Raw genomic sequence first — 26,465 nt, forward strand, 5'->3', positions numbered from 1 at the left:
GAATGCCTTAAACTATTGCGTCTTCAAGTGTTTTTAAATCTTAGCAGATGTTCTCAGACTGTCTAACATGGATTTTGCTCTTTTTCTGTGCAGTAATCCTGTGGATTTGAGTAACCCAGCCATTATTAGCTCTACCCCCAAATTTCAGGAGCAGTTTCTGAATGTGAGTGGGATGACTCAAGAACTGAATCAGTACCCCTGCCTTAAACATCTGCCTCAAATATTCTTTCGTGCCATGCGCGGAATCAGCTGTTTAGTGGATGCATTCCTAGGTAATGTTTTTGTCTTGCCCATGGATAGCTAAGATTATTAATTTAATCATTATTTTATTCTCTTTAAATCTGTTTTCTCCATAAATACAGCAATAACAATGAATCTTGCAAGTATATCCTGGACCTGATGAGGAGGAGACTTCAGATCACTTCTAAAAAAATCTGTATACACAACAGTAACATTTGAATGCATGAAGTTGTAGATGGCCTTAGTTTCAAATGCAAAACAAATAAATCAGAAATATAAAATAAAACCAGGGATCTCTTTCCCAAACAAGGCTTCTTTTCTCTTTCCATCTAATCACCAATGCACATGCTATGCTTTAGCATGTTGTGAACACTGCCATGTTTCTAATCTTTGTGGCAACTGCTGTGTGCCTGTTTTATAAGGTGTTGAATTTGAACTGTCATCTTCAGATCTTTGTGAAGTTCCCCTTAGTTTATGGTTAGTGGATTACTACTACTGCTGAGTAGAAAAGTTGTGTTTCTTTGAGCCCGCTGGTAACTGAGTAGCTCTAGCTGGTTAGTCTTAAGTAACAGGATGGAGTACCTGAAATTTAAAGCATTATACTTAGTATGCTTCAGACTTACTGAAAGTTCTTCAGGGAACACATGCTACTGTAAACTTGGAGGAGCTGTCTGCTTTTCTGCTTAAATGTGTGCAAACAAATGTCATGTGCCATAAGTGTGAGCTGATGAGAGATTGCAGGAGACTAGAGCAGATATGTAAACAGTATTAGTAAAAAAACCTGCCAGTGGAATGAGACCATCAGCCTGGAGAAGAGCAGGCTCTAGGGGCACAGAGGGCAGGGTTAGACTGGATATTGGGAAGAAATTCTTCTCTGTGAGGGTTCATGAGGCCCTGGAGGTTGTACAGAGGAGCTGTGGCTGCCCCTGGATCCCTGGAAGTGTCCAAGGTGGGGTTGGACTGGACTTGGAAGAAAGTGGTCTAGTGGGAGGTGTCCCTGCCTGTGGCTGGGGATGGAATGGAGAGTCTTTAAGGTCCCTTTGAACCCAAACTATTCTGTGGTTTTATGAATCAGACACTTAAGACTTCTGAAGATCTTGTAGCAAGATGAAGCACCCAGAGTGATAATAGCCTATCTGGAGTGCAGAGATGGAGACTACAAAACATTGGGACACAGGAGATTTCTTAGTGAAATTAAATTCAGGCTGTAGGTATGGATTGGGAGAGTGTGCTCAGGCAGACTTGAGAGCTGCAGAAAGATCTTCAGTGAAGGCTGATGGGAGAGCTCATTACCTTCTGTCACAAGTGCTAAAACATTGGGTTTCATCTTGCTCTCCCTGGTACCTACATGATGTGTTTGGCAAAATAGTACATCCTCTTTTCCAGCCAAATGTACCAAAACAATAGGTTTCATAGTGCATACTCTGCCTGGGCTGTAACACTGATGATTTAGCAGGAGCAAATTGTTCTGTAATGTGTTATGAAAAGTACTTGGGTGCTTTAATTAACATGGTCCAAAAAAAAAATCATCTGTGTCAAATGCTCAAGCACACTGTGGTGCCCCACTTCATTTTTTCAAATGGGGCACTCGGGTTTTGGAATTCATTAAAATGGGCAAAAGCAGTGTTTGTCACTTCAAGTTTTGCAGACGTTGAGTTCCTTCTGATTCTGATAGGGAAGAGCTCTGTACACCATGAATTTCCCTGAAGCTGGGTAAAAACTGGTCTAATGTCCTGCTGCCAGAAAAATTATGGCTTGCTCTGCTTTCTTACTCTGTCTTGTGGGCTGCCTTAGTATTTGACCGTTCAGCAGCTGATTCAGCTCAAACTGAGCAGAAAGCTGTGTGGTGGATGGGTTTCATCTTAATTTAGTGAGCTAAGGTGGCTTTAAGGGCCAGACATCTTAGAGATGTCTCAGAAAAAGGTGTGGGAGTTATGATTGGGAAAGAAAGGCAAAGGTGAGAGGCACCTGAATTTTGGCAGAAGTGAGCTGTGAAATTGTCTTTGGCAAGTGAACCTTGCTCCTTTCCCTCTGCCTGCTTCAAGACTGTTTCTTCCCATCTGCCGTTTCCCACAGCCTTAGGGTGTGGGGTCCTGTGGTGTTTTTTAATCAATTGCTTATCTGATGTAATTACTGTTTTAATTTGCTTATGCATTTATTTCTGCTAATAGTAAAATAGGGAGGGGTGTTTTTGTTGCTACTGCTGTTTTGGGGAATGGGGGAAGGCATGGCTATTGACCAAAGGCCTCTATGCTTATTTATGGCCTGCTCTCTGTGAGCCCATGGAATTCTTGCTGAAAGCCTGCTTTATTTCTGGCCTTACAGGCATTTCCCGACCCCGGTCCGACAGCGCACCACCCACGCCAGTGAACAGGCTGAGCATGCCCCAGAGCACTGCTACCAACACCACTCCACCCCACAACCGGAGACATCGGGCAGTGACTGTGAACAAAGTGACAATGAAAACCAGCACTGTAAGATTTCATACTCTGTGTTTGAGTAGCTGACCCTTTGGATTGTTTCTTCAGTTAGAGGAAGTAATTTCCTTGATTCTAGGAGCTGATTCTCTTCTTCTGTTCAAACAGGTAACTAGTGCACATGCTTCAAAAGTGCAGCACCAACCCTCTTCTACTTCTCCACTCTCTAGCCCAAACCAGACAAGCTCTGAGCCTCGGCCACTTCCAGCTCCTCGCAGGCCAAAGGTTAACAGCATCTTGAACCTCTTTGGATCATGGTTATTTGATGCAGCATTTGTTCACTGTAAACTTCATAATGGAATAAACAGAGACAGCAGCATGACTGGTAAATATTACAAAAACTATATGTACACTTTTTTCCTTGTTTTCTTGACATTTCCTACCTGCAAGATTAACACATGCATAATCCAAAAAAAGTAAAATCTGAAGTGCTCTGTTGTAATTAATCCCTTGAGCTGAGCCAGCATCTGCTATTAGCTGAGCAGCTGTTTGGGGATTTCAGAGTTTAAAAGTCCACTTTTTACTCCTTTACTCTAACAAGCATGGCACTTCCAATTATGATACTGGGGAAAATGCTATTAAGTGGAGGAAATCATATGGTAGGAGTCCACTTCTTAGTTTGAAATCTGCTTGAGTATCTATGATTAATAGCAACTATTTATATGAACTCTTTAATATTTGAAACATTGTCCTACATTGCTCCGCATAGTGCACAAAGCGGTACCTCTTGGTTTTGTAGAGTGTTATGGAAACAGGAGTCCTTAAAATAGCTAGTGAAGTTGCTACCTATCTGTTATGATTGCTGTGTGTTCCCCTTAATGACTTGATATCTTTGTTTTCTTCAACCCTTAACTGCCAAACTTATTTTGTCTCCTGTGCTTTGCTCAGCTGCAGAGGTTAGATGTTTTGAGATGATATAACAGAATTAGTGCTCTGCTCAGAGAGACTTTCTAGCTCTCATCTTACTTTTGGTAATAATATTCAGAAAAGAATAATCTTTCTCACTCCTTGCAGTTTTCCTGTTCCTTGTGTGTTTTGAATGTCTGCTAACTTTTCCAAGAGATTTATTAATCAATCTGCCAGTAACTCACTGGCCTAAGAAAAACAGGAGAAAAACATTTGTTACAGCAAGTTGGATGTATAGTGGGACTTGACAGCAACAGTTAAACTGGTGATCTTCCTGGTTTACTGTGTCAAATTCCTGTGTGAAAGCTTAGGATTTGGGATTTTCTAAAGGTGTTTTTAGGTATGTAGCACATCCTTTTTTGAAAGTGTTCTTTGTGGGTGTCTGTGGTAGGAGTTTGAAATCTCTTTGTAAAAGGCCTATGACTCATGACTAGGGAAACAGCTGAGCTTAGGAGGGAGCAAGACATCCTTTGAGGGTGTGTTTGGTTGCAGATGCATTTAATGTATCTGCAAGATTGATTAGATAATTTTAATTTTGACATAGCCTGTTTTTTGAGCGATTTTTAATGAAATGCTTAACCTGTAAAGGAAGGATGTCAGCTTAGAGGGTGTTTATGCAGAAGTGTCAGCTGTAAACAGAGGTGTTGTTATGCTGGCAGAAGTACACAGTCATCTGGAATCCAAAGGCTTAATTTCCTTGAAGGGGTTACAAGGCCTTCTGTTCATATATGCAATGTCTTAAATCACCTAACAGCAATCAGAAAATTGTTGTGTTACAGTTTTACAGGGATATTTACCGGCTTTCTGAAAACTAAAGACAGCTGTTTGGAGTTGAGGTAATTCTCTTTCGCCTCTGTGCTCTTCCAAGTTGTCTGTAGCGAGACCAGTCTTCTCACATCGCATGATCTGCTGTATATTAGCAGCAGTGGTTCTGACACAGTGATGTTGGTGGACTCCCAGGAACTTGGCTGTGTCATGTCCTGCTTTTTTAGCAATTTGGAAGACAGAATTAACTTATGGGAAATTAGTCAAGTGTCTGCTGCCCTTGCAGGGTGTTGTTACTGCTATGTAAGGTCGCTGGTCACCGTAGTGCCAAGGTGGGCTGGCTGAAGGAGAGAGAACTGAGTGTGGACCCCTACTTCTGAAACACTGTAGAGAGGCCCCAAACTCTGATTGCCTGATTTATTATTTTGTTCAGCCTCTACTTAAGGTGGGAAAATGAGCAAGATGTGTAAAGGGCCAGGCCCCTGGAGTTTCTGCAGATTTGAAGCATTAGTATCTTTTGAATGAGGTTTAAATCCACATCATAAAGTTTTTATTCCGGGAATCTGACCTGTGATGCCTGATGCCTCCAAGTGAAATCTTTTCCTCCTTGAAGAGCATAAGGCAGGAGGTGCTATGCTGGCTGATGAGGTGGGCAAGGAGGGGTCTGTATTAGGGCCCCCCCATCGCAAAAGTGGGACCCATCAGTAACAATCAGATCTGCACACTGTGCCCATCCACCTGCTCCTGCTGCCCAATGTAGATGTAGCTGGGAGGAGGAGGGCCAGTAGAGAAGGGACGGTTAGCTGCCACAGTCCCTACCCTTAGGAATGATGTCCAAAATAAATCTGATGCTTTACAGCTGCAGTTTGGTTACTCCTGTGTGTCTTGGTCCATCTGCTATCCTTTGTAGCCATGACACTTCAACTACTAGCTGGAATATTCTTAATATTCTTACTATGTCTGACACTACTGTTGATAATCTTAGCATTAGCTTCAAGAAGCACTATTATTTTTATGGGTGCTTTAAATGTTTTAATTGGGAATTGTTTGCACTTAAAATCAGCTTTGCCATGTAGTATTGCCTTCCACTGGCCCACACACACAGTTTTTCTTTAGGTCTGCAACTGCAGCTGTGTAAGAACTCAGCAGCTTTAAACCCTTGTAATATTTGCTTTGTTCCAATGCCACGCAGTTAAGAATTCCTTCTCTTTTGGCTGTCTGATATGGCTTCTTTGTTTCGTTACTGGCTGGAGGACTGAGAACCATTTTGCAAAAGTATTACAGCTTGCTCCTTGGTCCTGTAGAGACCTCTGTGCCCACTTGATCAAAGCTGATGTGAATAAGTACCCCTCTACCCTTCCTTTTTTACCTTGTTCCGAGATCTCATCTTTTACCACTAGAACTCTTTAACCTTCAGAAAGGAAATTATGAAAAATGATGGGTGGAAAAAATGTCAAGCTTTTTGTAAGTCTTGAGGTGAAAAACTGTCTAAATGCATAGAAAGGTAACGGAACTTGCTCTACTTGACCCTGCTTTGCAGGGGAGGGCTGACTATCTCCAGAGGCCCCTTCAGCCTCAACTCTCCTGATTCTGTCAGGTTAACTGCTGCTTCACAGATTTTCAATTTTCTGTCATCTCATGGGTGAACTTCTTGTACCAGCTTTTGATTGGAAAACTGCAGGTATTCCACATTTGTGGTTGTTCTGGTTTTGTCTTTGGGAAGAGAGAATTGTTCTCTCTCAAGATTAGCTGGAAGTCATCTGTATACAGTTGGCTGCTGGTGGAGGTTATCACCTGGAAAGCAATTGTCCTCTTTTCTCTTTGAGCCCTGTCCTTCAAGGTAGTCCTGTGTCATTCTTTGGATTCTGAAGCAGAGCATCACTGGCATGATGCTTTTGGGTCTTGAGTGTCCTTATCAGGTTTTAGTTTCTGCACATAGACTTTAATGGTGAAGCTTTAATGGTGGCAGCCGATACACATCCCTGTGTTGTGGTGAGAGAGTAAAAATGGCCGGTTGGAAGTTGCATAGGTGGTTTGAAAGCAGCTAGGTCCTGCTGGTGTAGTTGTTAGAATTAGATGGGTGTGTGGCATTTATGTAGCTGATAATGTGGGATAAATAGATCCCTATGATAGATAGCACCTTCATAAGAAATTGGCTACAGAGCTTCTATGAGATTAACCCAAGAATGACAGCTCGGGGTGTGTCTATCTGTGCCAGGGCAGACTCAGTGGCAAGATGTGTTTCAGACAAGCTTGGCTGTGCAGTGCATGATACTGCTACCTACTGTACTCAGCCTCTCAGAGTTGGGGGAGGCTCACCAGCACCTTGTGCCAGCATTTCAGCAATTGAATCTTCCAATCTGATGGGCTCATTCTCAATCCTTGTACCTAAAGGATTCCAGCTCTGCAGTTTATAGCAGCTGAAGGACACACCTCAGGGCTTGCTGGTATTGTCTTGGGGCTGTTCGCAGTTGTAGAGCCTTGGGGTACATCGTTACCCTCACCTCTTCTGGCCCTACTGTCATTAATGTCCTACAGAATGTTTCTGGGACTCTAGAAGAAAATTGTAAGCAGCCCTGTCTGGGGTCATAGTGAGTGCTGCTGTGGGGCTTGGTTACAGATCTCACCCTGCCTGTTCAAAGAAGTAGCTCTCCCCGGGTGGTGGGTAGTACCTGGCTGCTGGAGTTCTTACTCTCTTCTTTGTCTGGGCATTTGAGATGTTAATGTTTCTGGGAGTGTTCTACCTTTTGTTTCTGCTTTGGAAGATTGTTGATGAAGCTAGTGGTCAGGGGAGACATGCTTAGGTATTCTGGTTGTTAGCAACTTGGCTTAGGGAAATAGGAGCTGTACTACTGTTGAGAACTCCTGGTTTGGAAGGAGGAGTGCTGCTGTGAGGAGATTGCAGGTAAGTAATTGTCCCTCTGTGAGACATACCCCATTTCAGGGGAGCCTTAGGATAGCCTGGTGTATGCTCCATGTGCACTGCCGCATGGGGACAGGTCTGTGAGCTGAGAAGGGTTAATACCTTCTGTTAAAGAGCTGGTGTATGCTGATATGAACAGCTCTAAATTTTAGTCGTATTTTGTAACTTTTTGTTCATTGTTTTGCATGGTACTTTCAAAACCATAGTTTTGGACCTGTATGCCAATTTCCTATGTGTTTAACAAGCTTGCTGTATCATAAAGCTTTTAATCTATTTTTTAGAAAGCTAAAAGCTTCTTAACTTATATTACAATTTCACCATCTTAAAAGTATTTTATAACTACTGCTGTCCTTTGATTTGTTTCCATTTTATTTCTATTATCTTGCAGCATCTTTTATCCAAATTCTTCTTTCTTATAAATCTTGTAAGTAGGAACCAGTAGCTTTTCCTTAATTGCTGTCATGCTTTTCTTTCTCCATAATCCCATATTTTATTTGTAAATTCATTCGCATTGTCTCTTGTAGCTTTTGCACTTTTACTTGAAAAAGACAAGTAATATTTTTGTGTGTGTTTTTGAATGGGGAAGATTGTTGGCAAAAGCAAATTAATCTGCCTGAATCAGACCCATCTTTTCTGTACTTTAGTCTGTGATCATGTCATGAATTTCAGGACTTTGCACTAACCATGTTTTTTTTACTTAAAGCTTATTTTACAGACCTAGTGTTTGATTTGTATGCATTGTGCATGTAGTGTTTTTTTCCAACTACAGTATATTACTGGATAGCTTATTTAGGAAAAAATGGCTCATGGGAAGATGCATAAAGATTTGTACTTATTTTCTGCTTAATGTCAATGAAAATTTATGAGGTAAACATAGGTTAAATGATAAATTTGAGAACAAAAAATTAGGAGTAGGCACTTGTCATTAAGACATTTCCTTTAAAACAAAACAAAACAAAAAAAGCACCCTATCTATAAATTATCAGGTATTCCAACTGCTAAAGTGTTAACATGCCTTTGTTTGCAAGGCTGACTGTGAATCTGCTGTTCCCCAGTGTCCCAGAGCTGAGAGAGGAGAGGTTCTCTTTTTCTGGTAGAAGCACGTAGGTATAATTATGTCAGGAGTACACATTGTCTGTTTGCTTTTGTAGTTTATGAAAGTTTTGGAAATCCATCTAGTCTTAGCTAAAAACAAGAACACACTCTTTAAGATGTTAGTAATTCTAGAGCAAAGCTGTCCAAGGAAGAGGAAAAAAATTGAAAAAAAATCACATTGAGTGCAGTATATATTTTGTTTTGGTAGCTATCCTGGGAGAAAGGATGCAGCCAACAGAGCAAGTGGTCTTGTATCCACACAATGCTGACATGTGAAAGGGCGACCAGAAATCTCTCCAGAAAGACATGGATTGGAGTGGTGTGGACTGCAGGGAGGGAGCACAGAGCTGGGCAGAACCAGGTTAGGACCCTCTGCGAGGGTCACAGACCTTCTTGTAGGATAGGGAGCAGGAGATGGCCAGCCCATGGTTGCTGCTGTCTGGAGGCTCTCTTATTTATTTGGCAGTTCTAGTGATCATGTGAGGAGAGGGACCAAATCAGGAGAATGGGATTCCACAACCTTCTCTTTGTAATACAGGGCGTTAATTTTTTTTTTTTTTTTAATAAGTGTGTTTGTACAACAAAACTGGATGAAAGCCACTTGGTATTCAGGGCAGCATGAGATGAGTAGGCCAGCTGGAAGCAAAGCACTTCCTTGGAGGTCAATAGTAATGGCACCATCGAAAACTTTTTTCTTTTTTGAAGGAGCAAGGGAAGGTGGCATTTCATTTTTGTGGGGATCAGAACCAGGTGAGGCAGATCCTTGCCCTTTGAGAGAGGGTAGGAAGCTAGTATTGAATATAAGTGCTCTCTTCCCAGCAAAAATCTGGGGCAATCTCTAGGATATGAAGGTCAGTTTTTGTCATGCTTATGAAGTAAACAAGTTAGGTACACCCACAGATACTTCCTAAACAGAGGCACTGGCTCAAATGCAGTGAACTAATAGCTTCATGTTAACTACTAAATTGGACTTGATCTTTGTGTCCAGGATCCCATGAGCCTATTCTGTACATTACCACGCCCAGTGAAACGCTGTTTTTTCTCTTCCCAGCTATAGCAACGCAGGCTAGTGTGGAGTTCCGCCGGAAAGGATCCCAAATGTCCACAGACACTATGGCTTCCAACCCCATGTTTGATGCAAGTGAATTCCCAGACAACTATGAAGCAGGAAGGGCAGAGGCATGCGGGACACTGTGTAGGATATTTTGTAGCAAGAAGACTGGGGAGGAAATATTGCCAGCTTACCTATCCCGGTACTAACCCATTTCCAGTTGATTTATTGGCGTAACTTTATGATGCAGAATAATTCCCAGTGAATAGCATTCACTTGCTGTCTGAATCCTGTGTTGCCAGTTTAAAAACACCTAGCTGGCCTTCAGAGGCTGGAGGTGGGATTCCTGGCTAAGCCCACCACTGTGTTCCTCTCACATTTTCATGATGCTGCTTTCCACTGGGTTTTCTTCAAGTTTCAGTTGAAGGAGAGTGCCTTAAAGTGCCTCAAGCTGGAAGGAGCATTTTCCTTGGCACCTTCTTGCCTCCTGTATTTATATTTTTGTTGAGTTTGTCACTGAATATTGTTCAGATGGAAAAAACTAGTGTGCAGGCATAAGACTTTGTACACTTTATTAGATCATAAAGATTCTTGTGTTGTCAAATACCACATCACTGGGTTTGTTTTTTGTAGTTACTTTTTTTCACCCTCTGAGTATTGAAATGAAGTAATATCCCATTATTTGAAACAGTTGTGTTTGAGCTACCTCTGTGTTCAGTTTTATTTCTGAGAAAATGAAGCAGTATTGCCTATCATAGTATACCCTTTTCATAGATTTTTGTTAAGTAAAAGAGCAAATGCTAGAGGCAGAGAATCGGTTTTAAATCATGATTCTCTCAAACTGTTTAAGTACATTTGTCCCAGATGGCATGAAAACTTCCCAGAAGAATGAACAATTTTATTTCGTGGATGTTGTAGTATTTTTTGTATAGATAGTTCATATTTCTCTCGGTCAGTCAGTAGGATTCCTCTGTGTCTCCAAGACCTTTGAAACAATTAAGAGGGCATACATGTTCTCTAACAAGAACTTGTTAATGAAGCTAACTGCTCTAGGATGATGGGTAGCTGGGTTTCTGCCCTTGCTTTTTCATTTGAAGTGGTTATGATGGTTAAGATTGGTTTCATTTTCCAAATTGCTGATCAGAGTGTTTTGTCCTGACATCCTGTCCATTGTTCTGTCCACTGCCTCCCCCAAGATTTCACAGTATTTTTCTCGTACCGGGGAGTTAAAATCAAGGTCTTGATCCACTGTTAGTAACCAGCTGGTTGTGCTTACTCAGCTCCCAGTCTGGGTGTTGCAACAAGTCAAAGATTTCAGTAAAACAGTGCTGCAATGGCTTTTTGTATGAAATACCTGTCATTTGTGAGGGTTTAATAAGCTGGTCAGGTGTGCTTGCCTGTGCTTAAGTAATGTAGGAGAAGATTTATATCAACGTTTCCTAGCTCTGTTTTTGAAACTTACTCTGTTTTATATAGACAAGATCAAATAGTGGCTGCAGAATCATGTGGGATTCTGATGATTTTATGTGCAAATAATTAAATCTTATCTTTCTTTGTCAGATTTTACATGCTTTTAATTCAGGGTTTGCAGATAGCAGATTTCGTTTGCCACCCAGTTCTTGCCAGTGTTATTCTAAACTCCCCTCCTCTGTTCTGCTGTGATCTGAAAGGCATTGATGTTGTGGTTCCCTACTTCATTTCGGCTCTGGAGACTATTTTACCTGACAGGTAAATTACCATTTCCATATAGACATTATCAGAGATGTTGGGAGGTGTTTGTCTTTTGTCATTCCTGCGTAATTTCACCAAAGGAATTCTGCAATGTGGGGCCCACAGTGTGTGTGTATTTGATGTTGATAATAGCAACACTGTGTAAGCTCAAATTTTCAGTTTTATTTAATGCAGTTTTCTTTAAAGCAATAAGAGTGCTTATTTTAAGTGAAATATGAGTTGCTAGCTGCATATTCATTGATGCAAAGCACTGCCTTTAGGAATAGGAAAATATATTGAAATATGTCAAAAATATATTGGAAGCCTATTGATTTTTAAAGTAAACTTTCACAAGATACTCATTAGTGGCTGTTGTTGCAGTGTATTCAATAAGTAAGTAATGTTATGCATCATTAAATGGAAAAGTTGATAATTTAAGACTGATGAAATTGGAGTAGGTTCTTATCAGAGCTTTATAGATTTCTGAATGTTTTGCAAAGTTAGGCACTTTAAAGTAGTCTCTGCATACCTTCTTCAATGCATGCGTTATGTCTTGGTACCGTGTTTCATTTTTATGTTAGGCATTTAGAGAGCATTATTTATCTCCTGGGCTTAAGTCTGAGCTGCTGCTTCTTTTGGCTAGGTCTTAGAAAGAAACAGCTACACTGCAAACTACAAATTACTTAAGACCATTGGGTGGATGTATATTTGATATTAACTTAGTGGCGTTTGGCTCCAGATTCTTGTGGAAAGTTGATTAACTGTCTGATGCTTTGATTTGCAGAGAACTCTCGAAGTTTAAAATCTATGTAAACCCCACAGAGCTAAGAAGAGCTTCCATTAACATCTTGCTATCTCTGTTGCCTCTCCCTCATCATTTTGGAACAATAAAGTCTGAGGTAGTACATTTATCACTATGTTTTGTGTTCCATTTTTCTTTCCCTGGGAGTGGGATTTGGATGGGTTGTATGGGGTGTTTTCTTTAGTACTGGAACTCTTCCAGTGAATGTGAAACATTAAGACCATATCACAAGGTGTCAGTAGCAATGTGTGCTGTGAACGTTGGCTTTTGAAACCCTGCTGACATGATCTTTAATTGATACTGAAATAAGTGTATTTTTTCTTCAGGTTGTCCTGGAAGGGAAATTCAGCAATGATGAAAGCTCAGCATATGATAAACCAGTAACATTCCTGTCCTTGAAGCTGAGGCTTGTGAATATCCTTATAGGAGCTTTGCAAACAGAAACTGATCCCAACAACACTCAAATGATACTAGGTTATTTCAGCTTTTAAATGTATTAACTGTATTATAGAAATGTTTGTCTTAATCTGTTCTTGGATAATATGGGTTATTAGTGATGTGTTGCTTTGCAGGAAGAAGGTTTAAATTCCTAGCAGGTTGTCATATGTGTAATCTCCCTCATACTATGAAAACATCTTAAAAAGCCTCACATGTTTGTTAATCTCTCTATGTGGAGTAGTACTTGAAAAGTAGAAGCAAAAGTAAAGCACATTCTAGCACAGAAAGTCTAAGCACAGAAAGTCAGTCATAACTGGAAATGGAAGTAGGTAAAAACGTCATAATTTTAGGAAGGATTCCTGACTAATGGATTTCAGAGGTGAAATCTTAGGGTTTGGTACGGTTAAGCCTAAGAAACATATTGACATACTGGTGACTGGTCGTCCAGCATTGGCAAAATACAGATGACATTTTTTTAGCAGTGTGTAAATCCTCAGACAAAATCCAAAAGTTTTGGAATAGAGTGTGGAGCTGCACTATGCACAGTTTGGCAAACTCTTCTTCAGGGTAGTCAGTGGATTAACATTATGCTGAATACTCAGAAAGGAAGCAGATGATGAAAACTTGGATGGTGCAAAATCTGTCAAGTTAAATATGTTTTCAGATAAGTACAAACATACAGGCCTATTATTCTTACTTGTCCCCCCTTATTCTTCTCTTTTTAGAAGTGCTTTTTTTCGACATGATGGTGTTCTTGCCCTTACCATTTCCCTTTTGTCTGTTTAAAAAGGCAGCAATCTTGTGGTGTAAGAGGGTTGTCTGCCTTGTTCTGGGAGGCAGATAGTTTACCTGCTTAACAGGGGAGGGCAAGAAAATGCATAGTTAAAGGAAGGGAACCAAATCCAAGTCTGCAAAGACTTTTGGAAGGTTATCTTGCAATAGTTTAAGCAGTTTATTTTCTCTCAGAAGACTAGAGGAGAATAATTTGAAAGAATAATTTGTACCCAGTGCTGATGAAGGGGTGAGAATATCTGTGGTTGCCAAGTGAGACTCTCAGAGCATTGGTGCACCTGAGGTTGTCCTACCTCCAGTACTATGTCTGACACCTCAGGGTGATGCTTTGTTAAATCCCACCCCTGTGGTCCCATGCCCCTCCACACTGCAGCCAGCTGGGTAGCTGCTCTACCTTGAATGGCTTTTCTACTGGGAATTATTATTCCCATGCTAATCCCTGCCAGTTCACCTGCCCTGTGTTCCTCCTCTTAAGCTCCTGTTTCCATATGTGAAGTTATTTCCTGCTGGATTTAGCTGGAGGGGATTAATGAATCTCCAGTTTAGCTAGAAATTCTCACATGTGCCACCAGCTTCTCAAAAAAAGCAGGGTTTGTGTCCTTCTGCCAATAAATGTTTGGCAGCAGGTGGTACTTTTCATAGAATCACAGAGTGGTTTGGGTTGGAAAAAAAACCTTAAAGCTCATGTCATCCCACCCTGCTATTCCACTATGCATTCCACCCCCATTCCCTGGGTAGGGACACCTCCCACTAGACCAGATTGCTCCAAGCCCTGTCCAGCCTGGCCTTGGACCATTCCAGGGATGGGGCAGGTACAGCTTCTCTGGACAGCCTGTGTCAGGGCCTTCCCACGCTCACAAGGAAGAATTTCTTGCCACCATCCCGCCTCACCTTGCCCTCTTTCAGTGTAAAAACATTCCCCCTTGTCCTGTCATTTCCCTTCACAGAGTAAGTTGTGTTTTCCTCAATTTTCATTGATGGATGAGATAGGGGGCGGAGGCAGAAAATTTAAACTGAAGCCACCACATGTGCCAGTGTCAGCCAGTTTCAGGTCCATATCCTTATTGCTTCCCTCATCATCTGGGGGCGATGCTGCTCATTTTAAATAAGCACAGTCTGATGTGAGACAAGGAACCCCTCCAGCCCTTCTGTGAAGCCAAAATCCTTTCAAACTGAGGAATTTGACAGACCTATCACAGAACAGTTGGGGCTGGAGGAGAGCTCTGGATATCAGTCAGTCTAACTCCCTGCCAAGGCAGAGTCAGGAGGAGCAGGTGACACAAGAACCTGTCCAGGGGGGTTTTGAATGTCCTCAGAGAGGGAGACTCCATGACGTCCCTGGGCAGCCTGTTCCAGTGCTTTGCCACCCTCCATGGAAGGAAGACTTTCCTCATGTTGAGGTAGAACTTCTTGTGTTTTAGTTTGTGCATTACTCTTTGCCCTGTTGCTGGGTACCACTAAGCAGAGTCTGGCACCATCCTCTGGACACCCACCTTGAGATATTGATATGTAATGATGAGATCCCATCTCAATCTTTTTTAGACTCTGTTCAAAGCATTTTTAACATAGCTGAAAGCACTCTGTCTCAACTTTCATCTGCTTCAAATGGCTAAGCTCAAAGCAAGTCCTGTGTTTTAATAAGAGATTTTATAAAACAGGACTGCAAACCTCTATGTTAGACCTTCTATGCTGCTTGGTAACTTTTAGTAGTGAATTCTTCTGTAGTCCATAGTTACCTTTTTCTATCTGATTCTGCAGGTGCAATGTTAAATATTGTTCAGGATTCAGCACTGCTAGAAGCCATTGGCTGTCAGATGGAAACAGTGAGTATTTTTTTATAAAGTTACTTCAGAAAGAATGCATTCCTCACTTTACCTGCTACTGAATGGGGCTCAGGTAGCATCTTGAGGTTTGGTCTTTTGCATGGGGAACTCAGAAATTTTCTCATCTCTCTAATCTGCCTTTTCACTTTGCAGAATGGTGGTGAAAACAATCTCTTCAAAAGCCACAGTCGCACGAACAGTGGCATTAGCACTGCAAGCGGTGGCAGCACAGAGCCCACGACACCAGACAGTGAGCGGCCAGCACAGGCCCTCCTGAGGGATTATGGTAAGGACAGCTCTTTGGAAAACCCTGTCACGGTATGCCAGGTTGATGTTTTCCGGATTTTTCTGTTCTGCTTCTGGCTGAAGGATTAATGTGTCCAGGTGTTTGAAGCCAGGGGGATAGCCCAGCTGTGTGCTGCAAGTCTGCATTCACATGTGCCCTTCCAGTGGTTGTCTTAACCCTACTAAAGGACTCTAAACATTTTCAAAATCAGAATGTAAAAGCTTATGGAAAAGGTGTTTGCAAACTTTACTTTAGCTTACATTTTCAAGACACTTAGTTTCTGTCAACAAGAAGGGAATATATGTACACCAACTGCAAATTAATTGCTTCATTAGTTTTCATAGCATTCCAAATGCTCACCTGACCTCTGCAGCACCTTTTCTTAAACCACATTTAAAGAACATTTCAGGGACGTTGGCTATTATAGAGCAAGTAAGCAGAAGGCTCACACTGTAACAATAGAATTTAGTAATTAACTTTAGTTTGCTATGTCTTGTACTGTCCATTTTTGACTCTCTGTAGTAAAATCCCTGTTCTAAATCTGTGTGTGGTAAGCTGGCTGACTGTCAAGACCCTGCAATTTCATTTGCTCCTTTGGTCTTCAGTTCAATTGATGTTGGCCAGTTAAATGTGGGAACAAATCACCTTTATTGTATTGTAGCCTAGACTGACAATTCTATCATCGCCAACCAAAAATGTTTGGTGGTGGTTCTTTATCTAGTTTTGTAAATAGCCAGAAGAGGCAGATTATCAGGAAAGGCTTCAGTATATTCTAGGGATTCATATAAACATGTTGGTGCTTTCCCTTTTCCCAAGGATTTGCTTGTTTGAAATTATCAAAGTGCTAGTTTTCTGCACACCATTTGAATTGTGTGCTTAATTTATGTGGGTTTTCATTGACGAGTGCTTGTAAAAATAATCATTTGTAAGATTTTTTAAATCTTCTAAATATTTGGATTACAGTCTTGATACCATGACATACCTTGAAATATATTTTTGTAGTGTATTCATTTTATTGGATTTTTAGAATTTCCTGTGCACAGAGGGTAAGGTTGTAATGAACTTATGAAAAGCATTGGTGTTTCCACTGAGTGCTTCAAACAAGAGAAAACTGAAAACATGATGGTCTATTGTTACTCTTTAGCCATAGTAGACTCTTGAATCTGCTCCTGGTGTGGCACTGGACATAGTTCTTGAATGTTAAATAAGGTAATTTAAATTTTGGGAAGGATATGCCTTATCTGTCATAGTTCTCATGTCTCTCTATAACTAGTCTATAACTAGTCATTGAGCAGTTTTTTATTTCTGACATTAATTTGCATACTTAAAATTTAACAAATACAGATAGTATTTATGTTTTTTAGTATTTTGAAGTGAGAACAACTGATACTTAAAACATTTTCTATTTTTGATATTCAGTTAAAGGTTGAAGGAAACAGAAGGTTAAAAAAAATTGTTTCTCTCGCAATGATTCTTTCATTATCTGTGTCTATTGAACTAGTGCAGCTTTTGATAAGCATTAGGTGTGGAAAGAATGGTTAACTTCTGACACAGCTATCTGAAATTACATGTTCTCCTTAGTTCTTTAGTACAACTACTAATGTTTAGTATATATTACCAAAGCATGTATTTTCCAGAGACTAAAAGACATAACATGACAGACAATTTAAGTACAACAGCAAAACCTGAAGCTGGCTGTTCTGCTGCTGAAATGCTGCAGAGCTCTGGGATTAGTCAAAATGTCTTAAAAAAAATTAAAAATGAGCTAGCTGGTCTGAAGGGGTTTTTATAATGCCTGGGAGGGTATGTGAGGGAGTTAGCCTGTGCAAAAGGCATCAACCAGTTTCAAGATGGTTAGGGTTTATTTTATGTCTGTATTGTGTCTGCTTTGCCTTGTGCCTGTGCTTTGCTTTTTGTCACTAATGCTTAGTTATTTTCCCTCCCTGTGGTGTGTGGTTTTGGGGTTATATCCTAGCTCTTCATACAGATACAGCTGCTGGATTGCTGATCCGCAGCATTCACCTGGTAACCCAAAGGCTCAACTCCCAGTGGAGGCAGGACATGAGTATCTCTCTGGCTGCCCTGGAGCTGCTCTCTGGACTGGCAAAGGTGAGACATGCAGCTTGGTGTGCTCTGGCCCCTTCTCACAGGGTGGTTGTGGTCCTGCTGCCTTGGGGGAAAGTCATGCCACAAAACAGATCTGTGGCTGACTTTGTCAGCAGCTATTCTGTTTGGAAATGAAATAGTACTGCTGTTGTAGGTAATTTTCTCCCAGTGTAAACACACTGTGCCTCAAAGGACACGTGGCTTGGGAATGCCTTTTAGCTGAAGCTTCTGTTGTGCCACTTTTCCCTTTCCCTCTCATCTTGGAAATAGTTTTTAGAGCTTGATAAAACTTAGTGTATTGCTAATAGGAAGTGTACTTAGAGGAGCCATGATAACCTGGTGTGACAATTCAGCATTTCCTGTCATAATCCCTCAGGAACTCAACAGCTCTCTTTTAATGTGTGTCTCAGGCAGTTTTTAGAGCATTAAGTCAGCACTGAGACATATTGGACTGGTGTTTATTCACTACTGCAGTAGCATGAACTGAAGAATGTATTTCAAAGTGTTCTGAAATGAATTAATGTGTATTATTGGATCTTATATAGAGCACCATACAGAGCCAGGGCTTTCTGAAGCTTGTGTGGTTAAGCCAGGGTCTTCTTGGTTTGTTCTTTTTTTTTTCCCAGGCTTATGTGGAAATACATTATCTTCTCAAATGTATCCCCAGGTTAATGCTAAATATTGTAGTCTTTGTATAATTCTCATGGAACTGAAGTAATTCTTGTCCTGGAATATATTTCCCCTTTACAACAAAGTGGGAAAAAATAGGCCACTTCCTCCTACATGGCTATTGTGTGGACTTGTTCTGCATGTGTCTTTAGAGGTGACATGTCCCAAAGCTTTTCTCAGGTAGGGGCTGTTCCCCTGTCAGCAGGGAATCTGTTCAGCACCAGGTTATTAGTGGAACTTAGAAAAACCAAAAATTTTGCTTCCTGCAGGAGTGCTGGTTCACAAACCTGCCTTTCATAAGCTCTTCTTGAGGGGCCTCTGCTGTAGATCATGAGCTTCTGAAGGATGTTCTAGCTAAATCCTGGGGCTCTGAATTGTCACTCCCATTTGTGGAGTACAGCTGCCAGGCTTCAGTACTGGCACCAGCAAGTCCATCCACCTTCCTGCTTGGATAAGCATGGTTAGACGCTACAGAGCAGAAAAATCCATCTGTTCCTGTGCTGAGTCACAAGCCATGAATAGGAGAAAAAGTTCTTTAGCCTTGCAGTGCCGATCCTCATGGCTCATTGTGCTGTTTCCTGACCTTCTCGTCTGGAGCCTTGCTTTCTGCAGCCCTAGCTGGGAAAGAAGCAGAGAGGTGTTTGCAGTGAGTTTTGGGAAGAGGTTATGGGGTTTTTATCAGTCTGCCTGTCCAGGGATGGCCTTTTTGTTCCTTTTACCAGTGGTGAAAGTTACTGTGCTGAGAATATGTCTAGGGGAAAAGTTACTTGAGCAGGATGAAGCCCTATGGAGGGGAGACTTGGCAATAAGTGGGTTCTTGGAGATACAGAATAGGTTGCTAGAGCTGAAGAAGAGGCATTTGTGGGGAAAAAATTTCAATACTGCACATTCAGCTTACATTTGGTTTCTTACCAAGCCACACTGGTACCACTCTTGCTCTTTGAAACTAAGCTATGACATATGGTCACACCTCAGTGCAGCATTTCCTTACTTTTAGTTTCAGTATCCATCACTGTTAAATAATTTGACCTGCAATTTTAAGCTGTAATCAAAGAAGAGCTCAACTGTTTATTGGTGGTTCTTGAAACTGCATTTAGAAATGTTTTCAAAAACTGTTCTTCTCTCTAAGATATTTGTGGAGGAATTCTCACCCTGTCGCCCTTGTTGACGCAGGTGAAGGTGGTGGTTGATCCCGCGGATCGGAAGCGCGCCATCAGCTCTGTGTGCAGCTACATCGTCTACCAGTGCAGCCGCCCGGCCCCGCTGCACTCCAGGGACCTGCACTCCATGATCGTGGCAGCTTTCCAGTGCCTCTGTGTCTGGCTCACGGAGCACCCCGACATGCTGGATGAGAAGGTCAGAGTCTCCCATGGATAGGTTTTGAGTGCTGCTTCTGAAATGCCTTTTGTGCCCAACCTGTCTGTTCTCAGTACTTTAAAATAGTGTGGTTTGCTTAGCTTTCTTAAGAATTACACAAATAATTTCTGTGCAAAATACTTCTGAACTTTAATTCCTGATCTTTATTTGCCAGTATGGTTTTTGGCTTTAAAATTACCTTTATAGTTAAAAAGATTGAATGTCTCAGTCTGTCTTCTTACTTTGTGAAACTGGAAAAATAGAGAAGAAAAGAAACCTGGAGAAAACCAAAAGAGAAATACTGAAATGAATGGGGTATCCTATAGCTACCTGCTGCAGGTAGCCATGACTCTCCTCATTTCTCACCTCTTACCTGACTAAAGCATTTTCTAGGCTTAACAGAATTCCTTTGATGCTAATATTTTGATAATTGGAGTTTGTTTCACCAATTTTCTAGAAACTGAGCAAAGCATAGCTCAATATAAGGTGGAATTTAGTTGGGAAGCTTGAGAAGAGCAGGAAATGAGACATATTTTCAATTGCCTTCTGTCCTGCTGTTTAAAAAAAATTTGAATGCACGTTTTCATTGTTAGTCTCTTTCAGATCCAACTTAGTGATCTTTCTGTGTTTTTATAGATAATAGATATATATGTATTATGTAATATCTTTTTAGATAGAGCATTACACATCTTTATTTTTTGTTTATTCTGTAACATTTATAAAAAATATATATATTTTAAAAAGAAGATGGATAACAAGCAGAACTTCATTTAAAGATGCTTTCTGCATGTGCTTTGGAGTGCTGGTATGGCAGTAGGTGACTGTGATAGGTTTTTGATTTTTCTCTTCACCTTTTACTCTATATCAACAATGAATATAAGGAAGGACAAAGGTCAAGACACAGAGCCCTGTCTGGTTTCTGGTGGTACAGCCTGACCAGTCTTGTTCAGTTTTAATCACTTATTTATTCAGAAGTCTTTCTTTATTATTCTGTAGCTCAAGCCATGAGATCCGAACCTTTGTGGTAGCAATCTGAATATTTTCAGTGGGTGATTTTGTTCTGTGCAGCACTGGTGTGTCATATCTGTAGTTCTACTGAGTGTTGGCCTCTCCTGTAATAGATTTGTTGAAGCTTTTACAGTGTACTTTTAGAATGTTCTTGTTTTTCTCTTGGTGAATTGGATACCGTGATGTATTTTACTAATGAAATAGGAATGTATTTAACTAATGATGTTGGCAATTGAAAAATTTGGAAAAGGATTTCTTGCAGCTTTCCAGATTAGTTAATTCTTAATGTGCTTAGAACTTAAAACTTCTACAGAGCATCCTAGAAATACATTAATTATCTCTTAAAGTATGTTTACATTTTTCTGTTGCATTCATAATAGTCCTCTTGGCAATTTGGTATACATGCTGTGAAATACATTGTGTGTATTTATCCATTCAGAGAACTTTTTACCATTAGAATATAAATAGATAATATAAGTACACATCTATAAACATACCAGTTCTATAGCAAACATGATCCTATTTTAACAGTGTAGGAGTAATCTTCTGCCTTTAAATAAAGAGGTCATATTACAAGCAGTGGGGTTTTTTTACTTAATGATATATCACTGTTTCCCTGAGGTTTTGGATATGTTTATCCAAGTTCTTCTGCCTCAAGGTGGTTTTTGTGTTTTAGGATTGTTTAAAAGAGGTACTGGAGATTGTGGAGCTGGGCATTTCAGGGAGTAAATCCAAAAACAGTGAACAGGAGGTCAAGTACAAAGGAGATAAGGAACCAAACCCTGCATCCATGCGAGTGAAGGATGCTGCTGAAGCTACACTGACATGGTATGTAATTTGTCAGAGCACCTCTAATGTTCAATATTGCCTTGTCTGAGAGTGCTTAATAGGGAGTTTGCAGCTGGTGGTCCCCGATGTAACAAGAGTGTTTAAGAAGTTAGGCAGAAGTTCCCTATCTTTGCCCTTTGGGCAGGGCTGTGCTCTCCCCCTCCCCTTGCAGGTGTTAACAGAAAACAGATCCCTCTGATCACTGTTTTCCCCTCCTGCCTCCTCTCTTCCTTCTACAGCAAAACCCAGACCCTCCTCCAGCCGTGGTGTTCTGTTCCCAGCCAGGCCTCTCTGCAGACAGCAGTTCCCTCTCTCTTTCACTTACCCCAGTGATCCTGTCTTCCCATTTCCTCTTCTCCTCAGCCTGATGACATATGCTGTCCCCACTCTCTCGGGCTGGGAAACTGGTAGACACTGTGTGACAGCAGGGAATGGCACATGCAGCACATGTATACTGAAGCAGGATTGGATGGCTTCCTGCCCACAGCATTGGGCTTGATTAATATATTTGAGAGGTTCTGCTGGAAATGCAGTTACAGATAATGTGTGGGTTGGGGAAGGGAAGCACAGAGAGGAAAATTGGGATTTGCTCCAGTGAAGTTGAAAAGCACTGTGTTATGGGCTGAGCAGCATAGTGGCAGACAGGACAGACCGAGGATGGGGAGGATAAATGTTTTGCAAAAGGCAATAGCTGGTCTCTTTTTTGCTCTCCTTTAGAATCCAACTGTTACAAATATTACTGTTAGTAAAAACAACTGTGTAATTTCCTAGAAAAAGCAACTACCTATTGGAACTTGTGGACAAATCCATATTGTTGCCTGACAGTGTTTATTTTAATTTAGAGAGATGACACTGTTTTCACAGTAGAGTGGAAAAGTCAATAGACTTACTTTTGCTCTGGGTGTTGGTGTCAAGGGTGAACTCCTGACTTAGGTCATGTGAATTTCAGTCCGACACTGGACAACTCTCTTTACTGGTTCCTGCCATAGAAATTTTCAATTTCTAATAGTGTTAGGGAGACCCTGTACAACATCAAATGGTTTAAAACGATGGTTCTAGGGACCTCCTGAAGCTGTTGGACCCCACCTGGAGGCTTTCTTCCAGGGAAGATTACCATCTGTGATAGTTGTGCTTGTGTGATCCTGGCACCTAAGGGGTGCCAACCCCTTAAAGGGTTGTAAATTACTGTAATCTATACTTGAAGAAAGCAAAGGCAGTTTTAACTAGTGCACTGCCATGTCTGTCCTGCTTGTTGATATGAAAGGGCTAAAGTATGGATGGTTGGAGAAATTGTTTTAAAAATAAACATAAAGCTATGGAAGGGTACAGATTTTCATGCTTTAAAGAATGTCTTAATATCTTTATAACCCATGTTGTAAAGAAGTTCATTCTATAGGCAGAATATCCTTCTTTGTAGGTTTTCATGCATGTTTTTCTGAAGGTGCAGGTTTATCTTAAAAGAGATGTGCCCTGATAATGTAACTGCTAGGTCAAGATACAGATGAAGAATGCGAGTGAAAGTTTGTGCTTGAGTGGAATAGTTCACTTAATCTGACATAACTCTCAACTTTTTTATCACTTGCAGCATTATGCAGTTACTTGGAGCATTTCCTTCTCCCAGTGGTCCTGCTTCTCCTTGCAGCTTGGTGAATGAAACCACGTTAATTAAATATTCCCGTCTCCCTACCATAAACAAGCACAGCTTCCGTTACTTTGTTTTGGATAACAGTGTCATCCTGGCCATGTTGGAGCAGCCTCTAGGGAATGAACAGAGTAAGTTCAGATTTCCCATTTCCTTCTTTCTCAGACTAAAACTTTCTGTACAGAGCTGCAAAAAAAAGGTACTTCAAGTGTCTTTCTCACGTTTCAGGGGTCTGTGAGTGGGCACACAGAGCAGAGTGTTGCTCTGGGTGGGAATAACTTTAATGCCAGTGATAAACAAATGTGCACAAGCCTACCCAAATTGTTCATGCAGTTGTCCAAGTCGTCTTTCAACCAGTTAGATCCTATACTTGCTGCTGACTACCACTGAAATAATGGGTGATGGACAAAAGCAATAGCATTACGTTTTGAAACATCCTTGTTTGTACAAGAATAAAAATCTAAAGAGTATAGGAAACTTGATAGAGATAAGATCTTAACATATGGTTAGTACGTCTCCTTTATGCTTGCACCATTACTGCTGCTTGCTTTAGGCCTCCTGTTACTTTATATTTCTATGGGTGCTTTCAGCTTAGGTGGTTTTAGTTGCTTAGGAACTGTTACAACTTTCCCATGTGTGATCCTGTTCTGTCGATGACACCTCCTGTAAAGGAGATTTGTCACAGGGTGTTGCCTTTCACAGCTGAGTCTAACTCATTTCAGCCTCATAGACTTTGACCATCAGGACCTTCTATTACAAAAATCTGGTATTAAATGATGCTTTGAACAGAATAACTGATCCCTTGTAAGTCTTCATATGTCATGGTGTTACCTAATAGAACAGATGAAAATTCTTTAACATGTTACCTCAGTTAAAGACTAACTTATGTTAGAGCTGACGTACTGTCCCCAGTAGATTTTCCTCATCTGTAGATAGGTTGGAGCCTAAAAACTAATACTGAAAGCAGATACTGCACAGAACTGCATGAACTAGTGCTGAGAAGTTGAGTTGTGGTCCAGAGTGCTTTGACCATGTTGAGAATCACTGAATAGATCTTGGAGGAAGTGACAGGGCTGGGAGTCATTGCCACATATCCACCCCCAGTCTGTGTTGGAGCAAGTGTGTTCCTGACTGTAGTGGATTAGAGTGTACTAGAATGGCCTAAACAATTCTCATCCTCACTCTGCCTCTGCTAAATATGTTACTGTGGAATCCTGCAAAACTGTTGGAATCAAAAGTTAGATTATCTTTTCTTGCTGTGTATAACTTGCTTACAAATCCCCTTGGAATTACAAGATTAATTGCATTAATGCACAAGTACATCAGGCCAGTTCTAAGGCAGATCACAGAAGTGAGTGACTGAGGAGCTGCTTTGGGTTCTCTTTGTGTGTGTGTGCTTATGTACCAGGTGTGCATAGGCTGTGCTGCACCCTGAAGTCCCCAGGGAATACTGGGGAAGGAACAGAGTTCTGGGGAAGGAGTAGAGTTCTAGTTACCTGATGGTGCCAATGTGTGGTTTATGTGCACAAAAGATAAATGAAAATATCTTTAAGAAGGAAAGCTTATGATGAAGTATGATGATCTCATCTAAGGTGACTAATATGGGCGGCCTTTTAAATCTTGAAGGAAGGCTGAAATACCTGCAATGTTAAAACCATCATTGTGCCAGTAGAAAGGCACCTCAGAACTCTGTAGTCTGACTTCCTACTGTAGACAAGGCCAGCCCTGGATTTGGACCATGATAATACAACCTGGTGTTGTCCAAATTGGTCTTGCAAACCTCAGAGGACAGCTTCTCTGTCTCCCTTTTCCTTGTGGGGAAAAATTTTCCATGATGTGGAGTCAGAATCTTCTGAGTCTTTGTTTGACTATTATCTTTTGTCCTTCTACTGTTCCTACTGCTGCTATTTGTGAGGAACTTTTGCAGAAGGTCATGGAAGCATCATGGAAATGGTGTCTCCATATGGTCATTGTCTCACCTAAACAGGCAGTGACTGGACAGTCTTCCTTGTAGATATTTGGAGAAATTGTGATCGACGAAAGTTGCTTTTAATGATGAAACTGAGCTGGCAAGTGTTGAACTGACATAGTAGACTAGCACTAGCTGCTGCAGAGAGATTTGCTTGATTCTCACCAGGAGTTTTCTTCAGGGTCAGGGAGGAGTTAACCATGAAAGAAAAACCTCTGCTGTCATGACTGCATTTTCTTCTTGTTGAATGATTACACAGTGAACTGTTTGCAGTATATGATGATGTCTTATTCTCTTTACCCATGTGCTTTGCAGATGACTCTTTCCCCTCTGTCACGGTTTTGATCCGTGGGACATCTGGAAGATTTGCATGGGCCCAGCAACTCTGTCTTTTACCAAGAGGAGCTAAAGCAAATCAAAAGGTCTCTATCAAAGCCCGTAAAGAAATCTTTAACTTAGAGATGTTCAGCAGAAATTCCACTAATGTGAGACAGCCCCCCAGAGCTGGTGATTTTACATTAAGGCTGAGCCACGGGGCCTTTAGCTGTAGGTAATGTGCCACATCTCTGGTGACTCTTTACCACTTGTGATTAATATTAACTACAGGCTGTGAAAGTGCTGTTGCTTTCTCGACTTGCAGACTTGCTTAAGGGAGGGAGAGTTCTCTTTTTTTCTGAAATCATCTTCTGAAGTGATGGAATAAGGTACGGTGTATTTGGTGTGTAATCAGGGCTAGTTTTCAGGTGTCATACAAAGCCCTTGCAGCAGAGAGAGTGAAGTCTGGAGGTGTGGAATGTGGTGCTGCATAGAGATCAGGTCTTCAGGCTACAAAGCCTGATGTTGCAAAGATGGCTGTAAACCTGCTGTGAAAAAAATTATCTAGATGAACTCTGGAACAGCTGTGGAGAGGAATGGTGGAGGAGAAATACCTCAGTCTTATTTTACAGTAAAATTTCTTACTGCAGTTATCTAATGGAGCATGTACTCTTGTCATGAAAATTTCTGTCTGTGAACTTCTCCAAATCTTTAAATGAGAGAAGTCTTCATTTAAAATCATCTTCTCATGACCCTCAGTAAAAGAAAGGCACTAATGTAGCTGAAATGATGGCTTGTCAGTCATAGCTGGCATGTTCACATTTAGATGAATGTGGTCTCTCAAGCAGCCTTTGGGAAGACCATCCAGGATGTGTTTGGAGCTCTGCTATCTCTGGAGCTGAGACCCGTGGCTAACTAATCTCAGTCCGGGTGTGCTACCTCCTACACTAAAGGGCAAGCCATGATCTGACTGCTGACCTCACCAGTTTTAAGGGAACTTTTCCAACTTGAAGGCGTTCTATAAGATAATTGTTAATGGTTTTGCCCTTTTGAACTGTAATCAGTAGTAAACTTAGAAAACAACACTGAAGATGCCATATAAAGGTCTTGCTTGCTTGGAGCTGATGCACCTCTAAACCTGCACCTAGATCATTTGTTGCTTTCTTTGCTAACTTGAAGATTGGAATTACATGTCAGTATAGAACATGACGTAGTAGCAATGTCAAAATTGCATCATGGATCATGATGTCCTTGCATGGCATCA

General features: G+C 41.0%; 1 protein-coding gene across 4 annotated transcripts in view; it reads left to right on the plus strand.

Moving 5' to 3' along the window:
* The window catches only part of RALGAPB (Ral GTPase activating protein non-catalytic subunit beta), a 59,564-nt gene that overhangs the window by 18,449 nt on the left and 14,650 nt on the right, over window positions 1-26,465 (plus strand). The window contains exons 7-21 of one of the 4 annotated variants that reach the window (XM_068208162.1): window positions 94-272; window positions 2,566-2,714; window positions 2,826-3,042; window positions 7,700-7,735; window positions 9,458-9,659; window positions 11,018-11,185; window positions 11,952-12,066; window positions 12,296-12,443; window positions 14,958-15,022; window positions 15,176-15,308; window positions 17,284-17,417; window positions 19,257-19,439; window positions 21,124-21,275; window positions 22,861-23,048; window positions 25,202-25,308. In XM_068208162.1, coding sequence (XP_068064263.1) covers window positions 94-272; window positions 2,566-2,714; window positions 2,826-3,042; window positions 7,700-7,735; window positions 9,458-9,659; window positions 11,018-11,185; window positions 11,952-12,066; window positions 12,296-12,443; window positions 14,958-15,022; window positions 15,176-15,308; window positions 17,284-17,417; window positions 19,257-19,439; window positions 21,124-21,275; window positions 22,861-23,048; window positions 25,202-25,308 — 2,176 coding nt within the window. The remainder of the gene's footprint in view (window positions 1-93; window positions 273-2,565; window positions 2,715-2,825; window positions 3,043-7,699; window positions 7,736-9,457; window positions 9,660-11,017; window positions 11,186-11,951; window positions 12,067-12,295; window positions 12,444-14,957; window positions 15,023-15,175; window positions 15,309-17,283; window positions 17,418-19,256; window positions 19,440-21,123; window positions 21,276-22,860; window positions 23,049-25,201; window positions 25,309-26,465) is intronic. The other 3 variants (XM_068208163.1, XM_068208165.1, XM_068208164.1) reach the window with 3 other exon arrangements.

This window comes from Anomalospiza imberbis, chromosome 17 (assembly GCF_031753505.1).
Source record: "Anomalospiza imberbis isolate Cuckoo-Finch-1a 21T00152 chromosome 17, ASM3175350v1, whole genome shotgun sequence".
NCBI classification, from domain to species: Eukaryota; Metazoa; Chordata; class Aves; order Passeriformes; family Viduidae; genus Anomalospiza; species Anomalospiza imberbis.